Below are 15,281 nucleotides of genomic sequence, written 5' to 3' on the forward strand. Positions count from 1 at the left end.
TGATTATTAGGTGACTGAAAATGCATTACTAGAAGAAATGTTATTCTTTCAGAGTTTATTCCTTTTGTTTCCTATAAGGTTTCTTTCCATTTCTCCACTAATGCATGAGTACCTCCAGAATTTGAGATTCTGAGAACATGTTCCATAAATAAACAAACACATTTCTCACTCTCAAAGTACCAGTTGGAAATTTCGCTCAACAGCAACAATGTTCACATACTCCCTATTCTAAAGAAAACAAATACTTGATGGTCTGTTTCAGACTGAGTCCCCCCCATAGGTTCTCTCCATGAGTATTCTCAAAGAGAACCCATGATTCATTCAATAGAGTAGAGAAGGGTGTGCCATTGAAGAGTAAGGTCATTCAGTTGAGACAAGACTATGATGAAGAGCCCAGAGTTGGAAGTGGCCATGGTATGCAATGAGGACAGGTTTTGTTAGACATACTAATATGAGGAAATGTTTGTTTTCATAAGCCATAGTAGACAATGGTTGAAATGGACAGAACCACCCATTTGTCACAGGATATTAATGCCACACAAACTTTACATTGTCTACTCTAGATAATGGGGGGAGCAATGGACATTCCTGAACTCCAGACTGTGGGGACAAAATCAGTGTCTGGGGTACCTTAGTAAGAACATTAGAGGGCCCAGTTAGATTATAGCAATGAAACAGGCATGAGATTGAAAACACTTGATCAGTCATGATTCCACCTCTGATGTTCTCTTCTTAAATAATTTTTAAAATGTTTTCTAACTGTGAGAAGAGCCACTATGGCTTTGTCATTTACAGATTGATTCAAGAACTTCATATCCTCATATATTTCATTCTACTACAACCTCATGCAAGACTTCCATAATTTTATTAAATAACAAAAGTGGTGCTGGATCTTTTTTAAAAATTCTTTCATAGTTCAAATAAATGTAAAGCTTAATGTCCAGAGCAGAGGGAGTATCAATTTTAAAATGCCACTTTTTTAAACATTCTTGGCAGAAATCTGATCTTTTGAGAAAACATGTCAGTGAGAAATTTGCCATATGGAACACCAAAATTCTGTTCTGAAATTAAGTTTGTAGACATAAGTTTTAAAAAAGTAAGGTTTTTTTTAAAAAAAAAGTTTGCCACCTTATAATGTAAAACTTTAACAGAATTACATCCTATCCTAAGGTTGGCTCTGGTTAAATCCTTCACTTGGTCACTATCTACTGAGCACTGATCCATGAGAAAAGTTATTTTAATGGTTTCATGAAATGGGAAAATGAAAAATAGAAGTAAAATGTTTTATAAGTGATTTCACATATGTATATATAATTACTAAAAGACAGAAGAAAACCCCTCCTCCCACATTAGTACATTTCTCCAGTCTTTACAGTCCTGATCAGAGCCACTGCCGCTGTTAATGCGCACTCCACATTCGCTCTACTGAGCCTCCTTCCCACCAAGTGTTCGCTATAGTAGACTTCCTCTTATCACTACACATTTGCTTCCTTTGGTTTTTCCTCTCTTATGCCTTCTCCTTGTGCAACTACTTCTCTAGTTTCTTCTAGGTCCCCTTCTGAGCACTGTGAAAAATCCTTTCCGGTCCCAATACAGCAAGCAATAATTAGAACTAAAAGCCCTGCTAGAAGAAGCACGGGGAATAGGTACACTATTGGGCCAATGATTTCACTTTCACCTTTATTCCTCCTATCTCTGCCAAAATTACCATGATCAACACTATGACGTTTTCTTTCACCCTCACTTGGATTTTCATTGTCTGTTTTGTCAGGAGAACCACTGTCCACGCTACCCCCATTTCCAGGAGTTCTGCAGTCGGGGGGTGCATAGCCAGCCTGACAATGGCAGTGCTTTAAATTGTTACAGACTCCTCTCCCATTACACATTTCTGTTGGTTTGCAGTCATACTTGAGCACAGCATCATCAAGGCAGGAGTAATTCATGCAGACTTTGTTTGGGGCACAGGCAGTGCCGGAGTGTACATCTCCATCGTCAGGGACGTCAGTAGTGTTATAGGAATCCATGCTCCAGCAGAAGTCACCTTCATAGGGAATCTGGATCATTGTGTGATGGGATTTGATCGGTGCTACCTCTCTAATATTTGTACATATAATTTTCCCACAAAATACATTATCATCAAAACACTTAACATATCTTGGCATTGCCGAGGTAGGATGGCCACAGTTTCCAAACCGGTTCCCTCTGCTGTTTATTGAAATGTAACAGTTTTCTGGGGCAGACCGTGCATTGTACCCATATATAGCCACGCATTGATTATCAGGGTTCCTACACTGACCCCCAAAACAATAGTGAAGTCTACCGCACGGTGTACCATCTTGCTTATAGCTGTCTGCCGGGCATTCTGCAGAGGTACCATCACAATACTCTGGGAGGTCACAGTCATCAATAGCAGGACGACAGTTGGTGCCCTTTGCTTCAATTTTGCAATCAATATTACAACAAGGTCCAGGAATACACTTTGCACTATCCTTCAGCCTGCATGCTCTGTCACAGCATCGGTTATTAGCACAATCAGGACCACAGTCGCACTGCTCCTTACCCTCCACCACACCATTACCACACGTGACATCCCGACGCAAGCGGCCTTTGTGCTGAGGGTTATTAAATAGACAGGCCCCTCTGTGTTCCAGGAGGAACTGGTGGAAGTAGTCAGAGCTACAGTTGCTGAAGCCACTTTCTTTAGTGATATTTTCATGCATGAGGCAGAGGTGTTTATCTTTACAAATGCAGGCCAAGTGGTCGTGCTGAATACCCAAGTTGTGCCCAAGCTCATGGACCAGGAGCCCTGCAAACAGGAGGACGTCTTCATGATGGAAGGATTCAACAGCTGCTGCAAAACCACTTGAACAGGCACCATTGAGAAACGCCTGTCCCATACCCTGTTCAGGATGCTGTCCAACAATCATGTGGGCAACATCATGCTTCACGCGATGGAGGAGCTTCTCTTGTCTCCAGCTGTTGAAATTCCTGAGTGTAACTTGCAGGTCCACTGGGACCTCTATGAGGTCCCCCTCGGTCCAGATCTCCATTCCAGCCAGCACCACCTCTGTGTTTATTCCCCTAGTGAAGCTGTTGGCCAGGGCAATGATGTCCATTACTCTCTGGACCGTCTCATTGATGTTACTGCCCCACATTTGGAACCGCTGGTTGTTGACCACGACAAACATCTCCACGTACTTGATGAGTGACCACAAGTAGGACATCGCCTGTAGGCCGCGAGGCTTACTGCTCCCTTGTTGCTGGCTGGTGGACACCACTTGACTGTCTTTGGAAGTGACACTGCAGGAGACTGGAGCCTGATGTGCCATGGTGTACAACACATGTTCAAACTCTTTTGAAGAGTCCAGGGGCTCAATGCGATAGGATTTTCCCTCCTTAATCAGGATGCCCCTGAGGCCTGAACAGGCATTGACAGAGACAAAAGAACCTGGGACTCCTTCTATGTAGCCTTCATAGTGACAGTCATGTGAGATGAAAGGCATTTCTTGTCCCAGGATGCCATTGTGGTAGCTGAAGACTGGAAAGTTATTGATAAAATAGTCTCTCTTCACCTTCAGGTGGATCAGCTGTTCCTGGCCCTGCATAAATACCACATAAGATGCCCTTTCCACTGGGCCTTCCCTTCCCTCAACTGTCAGAGCCTTGGGGATGACTATTTCATAGGATGAGTAATATACTGATCCCAGGTCACAGTACAAGCTGGGCAGGAAACTCAGTACCAACACCAGCATGATCACCAACCTGACACGTGAAGACTCTCGCACCAGTACCAGCCTCAAGCCCTTCATCTGGGGGGCCCAAGTCTGTAGCACTCTGCTAGTCTCATATATAACCACTTGTTTCTTCTGTAGAGAAGGAAAGGAGGAGGCCGTCTCTCTCACAGAGGTGCCCACTGACATGGCCCTAGTCAATCAGTGGCTGATGCAGGGCCCGTGTCCATCAGCAGCAGCTCTCCTTGACACACAGACCCTTAGTCACAGGGATTAGCTCCAAGTGTATGCTGGCTGCATAAAGGGTGGCTACTGCCTACTTCTGAGAACAACTGCCTACCTCTGGCTGTGTCCTTTTTAGTCTCTCTGATCTGTTATCCTGCGGATAGTGTCCTTTTTGTGGCTTCCTTCCACAGCATTGGCCTCAGTGATCCTTGGCTAAAGTCCTTTTGATACTGTGGTGATGTAATCACAAAGAAGGGCTGCAAACTCTAAAATGCAGGTTTGTACCTTGAGAGAGGAAAGAAAACCCCCCTGCCTTCCTCAACTGTGCCACTCTAACATCTCACCCCTCCCCCACCCCTCCTGTGTCCGTTGCTCTGCCAACCCCTAATGTTCCAGACCAGGGGGCTTGGAGATCATTGGTGGGCACACTCCATTGCCCTTTGCCCCTCTTCTAAAACTCTTGCTCTGTAACACATGGGCATCACAACTCACGATGTTCTTGATCCCTCAGTGAGGCTTTATAGTGATATGGACATCTCACAGGCCAGACTGTTACATAAGGCAAGGGGGTGGTTGCCCTGTGCCGCAAGGTAGACCCAAATGGGCTTGTGACCATGGGGCAAGGGACAAGACTCCTATTTTTTTTACAGCATCAAAATTCAGGCGCTCGAGTTCTGTTTATAATTCTGTCCAAAAATGTGCATGGGAGATGCCAACAGAGCAGTCTTCCCTTATGTGTGATTTTCATGGGCACGTTGGCTGATAAGTCCAGGTCCACACCCCTCTCTGGATGGCCCTGACATACTGGTATCCTAAAATGATGCCAGTATCCCAGAAGTCTCCCCTGTGTTAGAAAATGACCTACATGTGTCCAGTGCCCACTTCTGTTTGTTCATCCTGACGTGCCCAGGTTCAAGAGTAGGTGAATTAGAATTAGTTCTTGAATGAATAAATGACTCCCAGGTAAGGGTGCTGTGACGTCTCATCTGTTGTATGTTAATGTGTTTGTGCTTGCTTCATGCCTGCTCCGAAAGGCTGAAAGTGTCCCTAGAAACACCCACAGCGATGCTGACGAATGGGGCATTCATGACCTCAAAATGTACCTCCCTCTTCCTACATTTTGCTGGTCAGCTCACTCTCCTAATGTCTTCGTGCGTCATATTGCACTTGAGAAAAATAAAAGCAACCAAGAATACTTTCCCATGTAGACACCACATGAGTCCACCTGTATCTAAATTTTCCTCTGACTCTGGTGGATGAACTGTCCATACTCCAGTCTAAGGCCAATCCTCCTACTTCCCTTTCAGTTTCTCATGGACTTCACTTTTCCAAGTGTCCCTTCTGTCTTTTATATCTGAAACATCTGTTTGTCCTTTGGATCCAGTCTCATTATATGCTGTAATGTTTCATCTTTGTCAAACCATCACTCTCAGCCCACATCACTCTCCTGTCGCCATCCAATTTCTCCTGTTTCATACAGAATGAACCTCTTTGAAAGTATATATGCATTGTGTTCCAATTTGCGTCACTACTTTTTTCTTTTCTGAAATCTAAATTTTGAATCATAGCACAGTCATAAAATGTGAGTAAAACATAAATGCTTTTTAGTAAATTATTTAAAAGAGAACAGCTCAGCCACACACAAAAGGACAGATGCGCTCTGACTTAATTTATATGAGGTTCCTCGAGTAGTCAAGTCCAGAGAGACAGGAAGTGAAACGGAGGGTACAGGAGCTGGGAAGAGTGATAGGGCTGTTTAATGAAGACAGAGTCTCAGTTTGGGCGATGAGAAAGCTCCCAGTGGGTGGTGACGATGGTTGCACAACAGTGTAAATGCACCTAATGCTTCTGAACTGCACACTTAGAAGTGGTAAATACTGTTAATTTTATGTTATGAATATTTGAGAGCGGGGAGAGACAGGGAGAGAGAGGAGCGAGAGAGCTGTGTAAATACAACTCTGATCAAGTAATAACAGTTTTAGCTCCATAGACGTCACCAAAGTGCCATTGCCAATCACAGGTCTTCCTGCTTCACGGATAATCATGACCCTGTCTTTTGTGGTGGCTACTTTGTCACTTTTCTTTCTCAATTTACTTCCTAAACACGCATCTCCGAATTAATGTAATTTTATTTTATTTGCCTTTTAATCACACCTTTTTTGAGATATAATTCACATACCATAATATTCATCCTTTAAAGTGTACATGTCAGTGATTTGTAGTGTGTTCAGAAAATTGTGCCACTGCCACCAAATCGATTTTAGAACATTTCTCACCCCCAAGCAAAACTCCAGTATCTGTTAGCAGTCCCTCCCCACTCTCCCCTCCCTGCAGCTCATGGCTACCACTACTCTACTCTCTAGCTCAATGATTTTGTCTATTCAGGACATTTCATAGCCGTGGAATCCTACATGTGATAATCTTCTGTGACTGGCTTATTTCACCTAGTGTAATGTTTCCAAGGATTAGCCATGTGGTGGCTTGCATCAATACTTTCTCTTTTTTTGGCCAAATAATGTTCTTTTTGTATGGATATACCACATTTTATTTTTTGATTCCTCAGTTGATGAACAGTTTGGTTGTTTCTACTTTGGGGTTATTATGAATAATAGTGTTATGGACATTTGAGTACAAGTTTTGCATGGACATGTTTTCATTTCTCTTGGGTAGACACAGGAGTGGAATTGTTTGGTCATGTGATAACGTATGTTTAACCTCCTGGGGAACTGCCCAACTGTTACCAAAGCAGCTACACAATTTCACTTTCCTGCCAGCAGTGGGTAAGGATTCCAGTTCCTCCTTATCACTGACACTTTTGAATGTCTGTTTTTTTTGTTATAGCCATTCTAGTGGAAATGAAGTAGTATCTCATTGTAGTTTTGAACTGCCATTCCCTAATAATTAACGCTGTTACACATCTTTTCATATTCTTTTTGGTCATTTATATCTACTTTGTAGAAATGTCTGTTTATATCCTTTGCCCTTATAAAATTGGGTGTTCTTTTCTTGTTGAGTGGCAAAGCTCGTTAATATTTTCTGGGTACTAGTCCCTATCAGATATGGTTTCGAAATATTTTCTCTCATTCTGTGTGCTGTCTTTTCACTGTTTTAAAAGAGATTTTTTAATTGATTTTTAGAGAGAGAAAGGCAGAAGAAGGGACGGAGGGAGCCGGAGGGGGGAGAGAAACATTGACATGAAAGTAAGGATGTTAGAGAGCCCAGTTAGATTATAGCAATGAAACAGACATGAGGTTGCAAACACTTGGCAGGTCATGATTCCACCTCTAATGTTCTCATCATAAATAATTTAACAAATATTTTCTAACTGAGGAGCCACTGTTCCCAAATTGATTCAAGAACTTCATGTCCTCATATATTTCATTCTAGTACAACCTCATGCAAGACTTACATAATTTTATTAAATAAGAAAAGTGTATTGGATTTTTTAAAAATTCTTCCATAGTTCTAAAAACTGTAAAGCTCGCCCTGGCTGGTGTGGCTCAGTTGGTTGGGCATCGTCACATGCACCAAAAGGTTGCTAGTTTGATTCTCATTCTGGGCACTTGCCAGTTTCAGGCTCCATCCCCAGTAGGGGGCATTCAGGGGGCAGCTGATTGATATTACACTCTCACATTGATGTTTTTTTCTCTCTCTCTTCCTTCCTCTCTCTCTAAAAATCAATAAAAACACCTTTAAAAAATGTAAAGCTTAATATCCGGAAGCAGGGGGAGTATTAATTTTAAAGAGCCAGCATTTTGCAAACATTCTTGTCAGAAGTCTGATCTTGCTTTTGAGAAAATATCTCAGTGAGCATATTTACCCAATGGAACACCAAAATTCTGTTCTGAAATTAAGTTCATAAACAGGAATTTTGAAATATTTTGACTACATTTTCAAAAAAGTTTGCAACTTTATAATGTAAAACTTTAGCATTCCTGTGAAGTTGATAATGTCACCTTTGTTTAACGTAAATCTTTTATTTCTCCTTCCACTGAGTCCCAAAGAAGAGAGTGTAGTTTGACTGCAGGTTATGAGGACATTCCTAAAAGCAGCATGTCCTACATAGACAAGAAAAGATGTCAGGCTGGGGACACCAAAGAAAGAGGACCTGTCCAAGTCTCTCAGGGAGGGTCATGACCTCTGGACTCCAGGAACAATATTGGCAACACCAAATTTGTTTTTTCTACATTGTGATTTTCCTTTGTTTCCCCAAATCTGGACAAAAGTCTACTGTGCTTTGGGGAATAAGAGAAGGGCCTGGGTTTTCGCTGGCCTGACGGAGCAGAGAAGACAGGGAAGGCAGGTTAAGGATGGCAAGTAGTCACTGTCAGAATCTCCCAGGACAGCAGCTGGATGGGTCATAAGAGACTACCAGCACAGATTCTTGAAACCTGTAAGCAAACACCCCTCAGAATCTCCCAGAAACAGTGGAGAGAGGAATCAGGCAAAAGAGCTGCACTGAATAGACACAGCTCCATATAACACAGAACAGTGACCCACAAACCTGGAGCTTTCAGATCCATCTCCTACCTTATCTCTCCTGCCCACTTAAAAATTGGCCACTTCCCTGTTATAGTCTATCCTAAATTTTCAACTGTTGATCCCTGGAGCTTGGGGATTCCACACATTTTAAGAGTCACCTTGCAATGTATAAATATGTCCAAGTTTGTCACTGTTTCAGAGGATGTTCATTCAAAAAGCTGTTTCCTGCTTTTAGACTCATCTTGTACACCTGGGGGTCAATCATAAGGACAGCAATGAAAAATTACCTAAATGACTTCTATATTTGCTAAATTTTTTTAAGTTTTGTTGTCAAATATTGTGAAACCCAAAATAAGTTTCTTTGACTGACTCCTAATTATCTACCTGACTTTTGGTCCTAAAAAAATGCCATTAAATTAGCTAAGAATGATTACCCTGTGCCTAAATCATGATTCTGATTGTTAAGTTTCTAAAATATGTGATATTAGCTTTTAGTATAGTCACCATCAGCATGTGCATGCAGTCAGAAAGGTTACCCCTTCTGTTCTCCACCAAAGTGCTTCCAGCAGAAATCCTCCGTGTCTTTTTCAAGTCTCTAATGACAAGTTTACATTTGGAGGCCCTCAGTTATCCAGTTTCATCTTTGTTCTCAGAGCTCTCAGGTGACAACGACTAGTGTGTTTTCCCCATGAATCTTGATCTCTGGCATACGACATTCTGAGATTTGGTTACCAGCAGATCTTGTGACTTGGAAACTTACATAACTGAAGGCTTTGGATTTTGGATTTTGTTCTGAAGTTTAGGTTTGTTTCACCAAAATATTTAACATAAGCTTCTTGAAAGCAGAAACCAAGCCTTGTTCTTTTGTTCGCTGTTTTCTGCTCACATAGGGTGGGCAGTTAGAAGAGGGACTCAGCACATGGATCATCAGAGACTGATGTTCAGGAATTTCTGTGAGACTCAACCTGTACTGGACCTGAGCAAGGTTTTGGCTGTGCTATGCCTGGACCTAGCACATGGGATCCATGGGATCCATGGCATCCATAGACGTTACCTTCCTATCTTAAGGTTGGCTCTGGTTAAATCTTTCACTTGGTCAACATCTACTGAGCACTTATAATCAGCTAGGCCCTCAGAGCTGAGCAAGATACAAACCTGCCACTCCCAAGATGTCAGAATGTATTGGGGGAAAAGACACTTTCACCTGTAACAGTTACACAGTGTGGCTTTTGTTTCATTGGAGTCACCAAGGAAGAAGCCATGTTGTAGATAAGCAAGAATACCAAATGTGTCCCCGGTCACTTTTTTCCCCTTACTGAAGGAAAAAGGTAATGAGGCAGTGGGGAATGTATGTTCAGTCATACCTGGTGTGGGATGCAGGTGCCACTCCATAGCAACTCTAGAGCAAGACTCTGGTCTGTTTCCGTGAGATGAAGATCTCACAGGGTGAATGAGAGGATTAAATTAAGACAACAAATGTAAAGTGTCTATTTAGCACAGTGTCTTGCACAAAATGGGTAATATTATTGCCTGTACTTTGTGCTCTCTTAACAAGTAACTACCACACTATTCTTACCTGTATTGGAAATGTTCCCATGAGTTGTCAGTAGACAAAATATCAACTTCAATATAGAATTAAAGGAAAAACTTAAGGAAAAAACAAATACTTCAAATATGATATCAGCACTTACCTCAGTTGTCCCAGACCCCGGGGTGATCCGACCACCCTGGATCAGATATAACCCCTTCCAGAAAGCCCAAAATAAACCCCAAGTACTAGGCTGCATGGAGTCTGAAGTGATGCTTCATCTGAAAATAACCTTTTTTAAATTATTTATTTACTTATTTTATATTACCTCTTTCATGAATAGAAGCGGTTAGGGCAAATCAGAGTACTCAATAGATAATGATCCTAAAATAATGCATTGTTGCCACTGGGTTGAATAATTTTATGGTAGTAACATAGGTAAAGATAATACATTATGTCAAACAATGTAGATGGAAGATGGTATGCCCTGAAAAATAATTTCAGATTAAAAAGTGGCCTAAATGAAATGAGACATTGATAGCAACGATCCATGAGAAAAACGTAGTTTCATGAAATGGGAAAAAGCAAAAATACAGAATATTTCATGTATGATTTCATGCATGAATATATAATCGTTACTAAAGTAAATATTGAAAGCAGTTCTCTCTTCCCACATTTGTGTTCCTGTAGACCTATATAGTCCCATCAGCGCCACTGCAGCCATCAATTCTCACTTCATCTTTGCCTTTCTAACCCTCTCATTCCTACTCAGTGTTTGAGGTACTTGATATTATTTGGCTTCTTCCTCCACTACTCTTCTGCCTTTGGTCATTTCTGTGCTTCACCTGCTACTACTTCTTATGCTTCTGGTGGGGCCTCTGGTGGTGGGGCCTCTGGTGGTGGGGCCTCTGGTGGTGGAGCCTCCTCCGGTGGTGGGGCTTCTGGTGGTGGGGCCTCCTCCGGTGGTGGGGCCTCCTCCGGTGGTGGAGCCTCCTCCGGTGGTGGGGCCTCCTCCGGTGGTGGGGCCTCCTCCGGTGGTGGGGCCTCCTCTGGTGGTGGGGCCTCCTCTGGTGGTGGGGCCTCCTCTGCGCCCTCCTCTACGCCCTCCTGTACTTCCAATTCTGTTGGGAGCATGTCTGATTCCACAGAGGATTCCTCTGAGCTCACTGATGGTGAGGCCCCTGGAGTCTCTACTGACTCAATTCCAGCATTAAGACTAATGCAAAATATTAATGCAATCAATAATAGTAAAAGAAAGGAAGGGAGTATGAAAATTATAGGGCCATAACCTTGAAACTCATTCTTACGTGGACGAGGACTGCCAGTTTCTTCTGCACCTAGACTTTCATCAGTTGTTTTGCCAGGAGAACCACTGTCCACGCTACCCCCATTTCCAGGAGTTCTGCAGTCGGGGGGTGCATAGCCAGCCTGACAATGGCAGTGCTTTAAATTGTTACAGACTCCTCTCCCATTACACATTTCTGTTGGTTTGCAGTCATACTTGAGCACAGCATCATCAAGGCAGGAGTAATTCATGCAGACTTTGTTTGGGGCACAGGCAGTGCCGGAGTGTACATCTCCATCGTCAGGGACGTCAGTAGTGTTATAGGAATCCATGCTCCAGCAGAAGTCACCTTCATAGGGAATCTGGATCATTGTGTGATGGGATTTGATCGGTGCTACCTCTCTAATATTTGTACATATAATTTTCCCACAAAATACATTATCATCAAAACACTTAACATATCTTGGCATTGCCGAGGTAGGATGGCCACAGTTTCCAAACCGGTTCCCTCTGCTGTTTATTGAAATGTAACAGTTTTCTGGGGCAGACCGTGCATTGTACCCATATATAGCCACGCATTGATTATCAGGGTTCCTACACCGACCTCCAAAACAATAGTGAAGTCTACCGCATGACGTACCATCTTGCTTATAGCTGTCTGCCGGGCATTCTGCAGAGGTACCATCACAATACTCTGGGAGGTCACACTCTCCCTCAGCAGAACGGCACGTGAATCCCTTATTTCTCAATCGGCAACCATAACAGCAGAGTCCACCACTACAATCTGCATCATGCTTCAGGTGACATGTTGGGTCACAACACGGGTCACGGAAACAGTCAGGACCACAGTCGCACTGCTCCTTACCCTCCACCACACCATTACCACACGTGACATCCCGACGCAAGCGGCCTTTGTGCTGAGGGTTATTAAATAGACAGGCCCCTCTGTGTTCCAGGAGGAACTGGTGGAAGTAGTCAGAGCTACAGTTGCTGAAGCCACTTTCTTTAGTGATATTTTCATGCATGAGGCAGAGGTGTTTATCTTTACAAATGCAGGCCGAGTGGTCGTGCTGAATACCCAAGTTGTGCCCAAGCTCATGGACCAGGAGCCCTGCAAACAGGAGGACGTCTTCATGATGGAAGGATTCAACAGCTGCTGCAAAACCACTTGAACAGGCACCATTGAGAAACGCCTGTCCCATACCCTGTTCAGGATGCTGTCCAACAATCATGTGGGCAACATCATGCTTCACGCGATGGAGGAGCTTCTCTTGTCTCCAGCTGTTGAAATTCCTGAGTGTAACTTGCAGGTCCACTGGGACCTCTATGAGGTCCCCCTCGGTCCAGATCTCCATTCCAGCCAGCACCACCTCTGTGTTTATTCCCCTAGTGAAGCTGTTGGCCAGGGCAATGATGTCCATTACTCTCTGGACCGTCTCATTGATGTTACTGCCCCACATTTGGAACCGCTGGTTGTTGACCACGACAAACATCTCCACGTACTTGATGAGTGACCACAAGTAGGACATCGCCTGTAGGCCGCGAGGCTTACTGCTCCCTTGTTGCTGGCTGGTGGACACCACTTGACTGTCTTTGGAAGTGACACTGCAGGAGACTGGAGCCTGATGTGCCATGGTGTACAACACATGTTCAAACTCTTTTGAAGAGTCCAGGGGCTCAATGCGATAGGATTTTCCCTCCTTAATCAGGATGCCCCTGAGGCCTGAACAGGCATTGACAGAGACAAAAGAACCTGGGACTCCTTCTATGTAGCCTTCATAGTGACAGTCATGTGAGATGAAAGGCATTTCTTGTCCCAGGATGCCATTGTGGTAGCTGAAGACTGGAAAGTTATTGATAAAATAGTCTCTCTTCACCTTCAGGTGGATCAGCTGTTCCTGGCCCTGCATAAATACCACATAAGATGCCCTTTCCACTGGGCCTTCCCTTCCCTCAACTGTCAGAGCCTTGGGGATGACTATTTCATAGGATGAGTAATATACTGATCCCAGGTCACAGTACAAGCTGGGCAGGAAACTCAGTACCAACACCAGCACGACCACTAACCTGACACATGAAGATCCTGCAACTGGCCCCAGCCTCAAGTCCCTCTTCTGCTGAGCCCAAGTCTGAAACTTTGTCTTACCCGTTTTCAAGGCCTCCTGGTTTTTCCATAGAGAAGGCCTTATAGAGGCAGAGCCTCTCACAGAGGCGTCCACTGACATGGCCCTAGTGAATCAGTTGATGATGCAGGGCCTGTGTCCATCAGCAGTAGCTCTCCCTGGCATGCTGAACCTTGGAGACTCAGATCTATTCTGGCTCCCTTATGGGTGACCGCTTCCCAATTCTGAATCTTACGGACTTTGAGGCTGTGTTTATATTCTTGCCTCCCTCTTGATCTTCAGTACTTTCCTTACTACATGACTTCGTTCAAATAGGAACAGCTTTAATGCTCCTTGGCCAAGTTGTCTTTACCCTCACAGAGACATATACCAAATAGAAGTCTGTAATGATTCAGCCTGTACTTTAACTCTGGCAAGTTACCTTCATCCTCCGTCCAGGCCACAGAACTCCCTGATATCAGTTGATCTGCTCATTCTTTGAAACCCAACATTCTGGCAGGAGGCTGGGGGGAGGGGACAGAGATTCTTTGGGGATCTATAAGCAGGACAGAGTTCTCTGTTGCCCACTACCACTTTTCCTCATTTCTGTTGTAATTCAGGGTATCATTTCTCAGTCTAACCCTTCATTGTCAGTATCAGTTTTTTGCTTTTAATTTAAAAAAAAAAATCATATGCAGATGCACAAATTCTCCCTCATTAACCTTTGTTCATAACAGATGAATTTAGACGTTTTATATCTGAATATAAATACAATTTTTATCTTCTAAGAAGTTTTTCTAACACAGAGACATGTTAAGTATTAAATGAAATGAGCTCAGTTTCACCATGAAGGTATTTTAAGTGACTAGGATCAAAGTTCAATTCCTCCCAACTGTCCCAACATATAAACAAGCTGATTATTAACCAGGTACCTAGATACCATTTCATTAAGAAAATAAAAGTGAACTCTATAAGACCTTTTAAAAGGGAGTGCTGAGAGAGAGAAACATTGATATGTGAGACACATCGACTGGTTGCCTCCTGCACTCACCCTGACGAGGGGCAGGGAGCAAACCCACAACCCAGGTATGTGCTCTTGATGGGGAATTGAACCTGGGACCCTTCAGTGCAAGGGCCAGTGTTCCAGCCACTGAGTCACATGGGCCAGGGCTCAGATTTGGTTTTAATGTCAGTTTCCTGGTATATTCAGCAGTGCAAATTTAAAAGGAAAAACAGGTGGGGAAAAGCCTTATCCACATCCCTTGCCCAGTTATTTCCTGTGCATTCTAAGATGAAGTTAAATAAGACTAGATCTTTTACCTTGCATAAAAGTTATGTTAAGTTTTATATTTACAATATAAAATAAGGGTTGAGTACAAGTTTAACTAAAAAATGGGGAACTACCTTATATAATTAAATGATAGGGCCCGGCCGGGCATGGCTCAGAGGTTGAACATCGACCTAGGATCCAGGAGATCAAGGTTTGATTCCCTTGCCCGGGTTGTGGGCTCGATCCCCAATAGGGGGAGTGCAGGAGGCAGACAATGATGACTCTCTCATCATTGATGTTTTTATCTCTCTCTCTCCCTCTCCCTTCCTCACTCTGAAATCAATAAAGATATGTCTTAAAAAAAAAAAATAGGTTACCACAAGATCTCAGATATGAGCATGAGCAGATCAACTCATTAACTACCCGCAATTAATATTTAATTCCTAATATAGATGATAAAATTTAGCACTGGCATCTAGCAAGAAAATGTATACTATCATATCACAAATCTATTTTAAAAATTTACAGCAAAAAAGGTGAAATGATTTCTAGCTGGATTTCTTCTCTCCTTGTAGTTTATATAAGAGGAAATCCTCTTAAAATTATGTAATTTAGAAATTGTCAGATTTAAGGTATTTCTCTGTGTCTTAACCAAAAC

The 15,281-nt window shown here is 43.0% G+C and overlaps 2 protein-coding genes and 1 pseudogene across 8 annotated transcripts in view; 1 reads left to right on the forward strand and 2 right to left on the reverse strand.

Annotated features, from left to right (window-relative positions):
• The window catches only part of TMEM116 (transmembrane protein 116), a 103,502-nt gene that overhangs the window by 48,329 nt on the left and 39,892 nt on the right, over positions 1–15,281 (forward strand). The window lies entirely within an intron of this gene.
• On the reverse strand, positions 1,476–3,920 carry LOC308549735 (disintegrin and metalloproteinase domain-containing protein 1a pseudogene; annotated as a pseudogene). Its single transcript has one exon. The product of its transcript is annotated as a disintegrin and metalloproteinase domain-containing protein 1a pseudogene (transcript).
• LOC308549736 (disintegrin and metalloproteinase domain-containing protein 1-like) lies at positions 10,825–14,293 on the reverse strand (the record flags this gene model as incomplete). Its single annotated transcript, XM_081122748.1, has 1 exon — positions 10,825–14,293. Exon 1 carries the CDS (start codon positions 13,474–13,476, stop codon positions 10,825–10,827), a length of 2,652 nt encoding a protein of 883 aa, XP_080978874.1. The 5' UTR covers positions 13,477–14,293.

The sequence above is a fragment of the Miniopterus schreibersii genome (genome assembly GCF_964146895.1).
Source record: "Miniopterus schreibersii genome assembly, chromosome: 20".
Taxonomy (NCBI): domain Eukaryota; kingdom Metazoa; phylum Chordata; class Mammalia; order Chiroptera; family Miniopteridae; genus Miniopterus; species Miniopterus schreibersii.